The 2,500-nt window shown below is 30.9% G+C and overlaps 1 protein-coding gene across 2 annotated transcripts in view; it reads right to left on the bottom strand.

The window, feature by feature from the left end:
- The window catches only part of LOC113808595 (transmembrane protein 248), a 9,346-nt gene that overhangs the window by 999 nt on the left and 5,847 nt on the right, over positions 1–2,500 (bottom strand). For both annotated transcript variants that reach the window (XM_070129946.1, XM_070129945.1), the window contains exons 4-7: positions 2,477–2,500; positions 2,087–2,218; positions 1,698–1,835; positions 1–1,436 (exon numbers count right to left, since the gene is read on the bottom strand). The exon at positions 1–1,436 is cut by the window's left edge and continues 999 nt beyond it; the exon at positions 2,477–2,500 is cut by the window's right edge and continues 116 nt beyond it. In XM_070129946.1, coding sequence (XP_069986047.1) covers positions 1,419–1,436; positions 1,698–1,835; positions 2,087–2,218; positions 2,477–2,500 — 312 coding nt within the window. In that variant the 3' untranslated portion in view covers positions 1–1,418. The remainder of the gene's footprint in view (positions 1,437–1,697; positions 1,836–2,086; positions 2,219–2,476) is intronic.

Raw genomic sequence — 2,500 nt, 5'->3', positions numbered from 1 at the left:
ATGGACATCCACTGGTTTCTTGGTAATAAACAATGAAAATATAAAAAAAAATCTGGAAAATAAGAGCAAGATGAAAACTTAACGAGACAAAATGCTTTTAATTCCCCGTATCTGCAAGAACCATTGAATGCTGTCTGTTGCAACATGAACAATATAATTTTTTTTTTTATATTAGAAAATACTAAAAGATGAAGGCTACAGGTAGCAATTCCCTTTATCTTAATTTATATATATATATATATATATATATATATATATATATATATATATATATATATTATATATATATATATATATATATATATATATATATATATATATATATATATAAATATGTATATATATATATATATATATATATATATATATATATATATATATATATATATATATATATATATATATATATATATATATATATATACATATATATATATAAAAGTATAAATGCACCTAACCCTGTGGTACTTCTTGATAGCATGAAAATACCTTTTGAAACTATGGCTGTTTCTAAATACTTTTGACAACTTCATGGAGACGAATCATGTAACTTTTGGAGATTACCTAATTACCTTGTGTAAGGTTATATATCTTAAAACTAATTCCCTTTGTTAACCCCATAGCTTTTCTCTGCTTTACCCTATTCATAAAAAGATGAAGAGAAAGAAATAACCTAACATGACAGACGTTATAGCTACGAGTGCACATTGCCATAATATTTTATGTTGCTCTAGTTTGGATATTACACCAACTGGCTTGTAAGTCTTTACAGAAAAATCAACTTCATTCATAACTAAAGAATTGTTTCTTAAAAATTTGTATTGAATCTCTGAAGCCGTTTACATGCCTCCTTACACATTTTCATTATAATTTCTAAAAAATTCCATGTAGATGAAATTCAGAATCTTGCCATAAACTCCACAAAACGCAATTAAAAAGTACAATATTAAAAGGCACCCTACAACTGCATAGTCACTGACATAAAAGTCAATGAAAATTCTCATTTTGAGTCTTTTTGGAATTGTAAGAGATAGAAGTTACTAATATTCCAAGAATCTACAAATAAAAAATAAAATAAAATACTGGTAATACGGTTATATCTATTACTGCATTATACAGGGAAAAACATCCATAACCTTTAGCTATGATTACCTACTTTCTCTATATATTTACACTGCATTTACAATGCAGTTATGATCACATCTTCCAATTAAATGAATTAATAAATCAATAAACATTAGAAAATACAGTCGTTTCAAACAAAAATAATAAAACTTTGTCAAACCACTTGTGCTTTCAATATGAAGCCTACGGGATTCTCACATGCATCACTACGTAAGTAATGACAGCTTCGCCCTACTGGTCCTTCAAGTCCATTGCAATAATAGTGCTGTAAACACTTCTATGCTTTTGGCTCATCATGGGTTTAGGGGCACCTGGAAAGGATCAATTTGCATGGTTAGTGAGGCTGTAGTTACAAGTGGAGAGATTCATGAATATATATCAAATATTTGGAAACAAATAAATGTAGCTATTCTCTAATTGGTTTAACCGTCTTTTTTTCATTATCATATATATATGCCCATATGCTTCTAACAGTGATATAAAGATATATGCATGATGACATAAACAATAAACAGAGACACAAACAGAAGAAAAGGGACTGATAAACAGACCTATTGACAGAGAAATCTTACTTTGTCAGGAAGAGGTGCTGCCTTGGTACGTGTCGAGCAGCGCTTCCCACAAAGGAAGTAAAACAGGAGGCCAATCATCATAACGCAGAGAAGACACGTGGTATACAGAATGTGTACCTGAATCAAAGTTACATCTCCCTGGAAGGTTCAAGATATGCATTATCATTAAATCAAATTAACCAACATTTTTTCTGCTGCAACTACCAATACTATGAGCCATTATCATTACACAAACAAAAAGTATCCTGGTTTCTCATGCAAACACCCAATGAAAAAAGCTGGAAAAAAGGAAAAAGGTAACTTCTTTCTAAAATAGCAGTGAGCATAAAATGTACTCTTGCAATGCAGAATACAGAAACAAAAACAAAAACATGAATAGGAAAAAATACCTCTGTGAGATAAACATTCAGTTCGTGCTGTGGAGCGACACTGAGACTTCCCACGGTGCCATTCATGCACCATTCATCCTCTTCCAGCACTAACCAGGGCTGGGCTAAGAACACCTCATTTGTCTTTGGTTCCTGAAAGAAAAGGGAGACATCTATAAATAATGCCTTTCCAGTATTGTAATCTAAATATGGGACTAAGAATTTTTCTTTTTATAGATTTATTTAGTTGTAAAGCGCACTCATTTAGTTTTTCTTGTGAGTATTTTCTTCTTAGACCACATTCCTAAATCAAAACAATCCATCAAAACCACAGAATACAATCTCTCCAAGCCCCAATAACAAAAAATTTCAACAAGAACTCAAAGGAACAGTAATGGCTTTGAGCCCTACCTTTACTGGTGTGCAAGTTGGAGG

Source organism: Penaeus vannamei, chromosome 14 (genome assembly GCF_042767895.1).
Source record: "Penaeus vannamei isolate JL-2024 chromosome 14, ASM4276789v1, whole genome shotgun sequence".
Classification (NCBI taxonomy): domain Eukaryota; kingdom Metazoa; phylum Arthropoda; class Malacostraca; order Decapoda; family Penaeidae; genus Penaeus; species Penaeus vannamei.
Note: the sequence above shows the minus strand (reverse complement) of the source record. Positions and strands in the feature narration are given on the sequence as shown.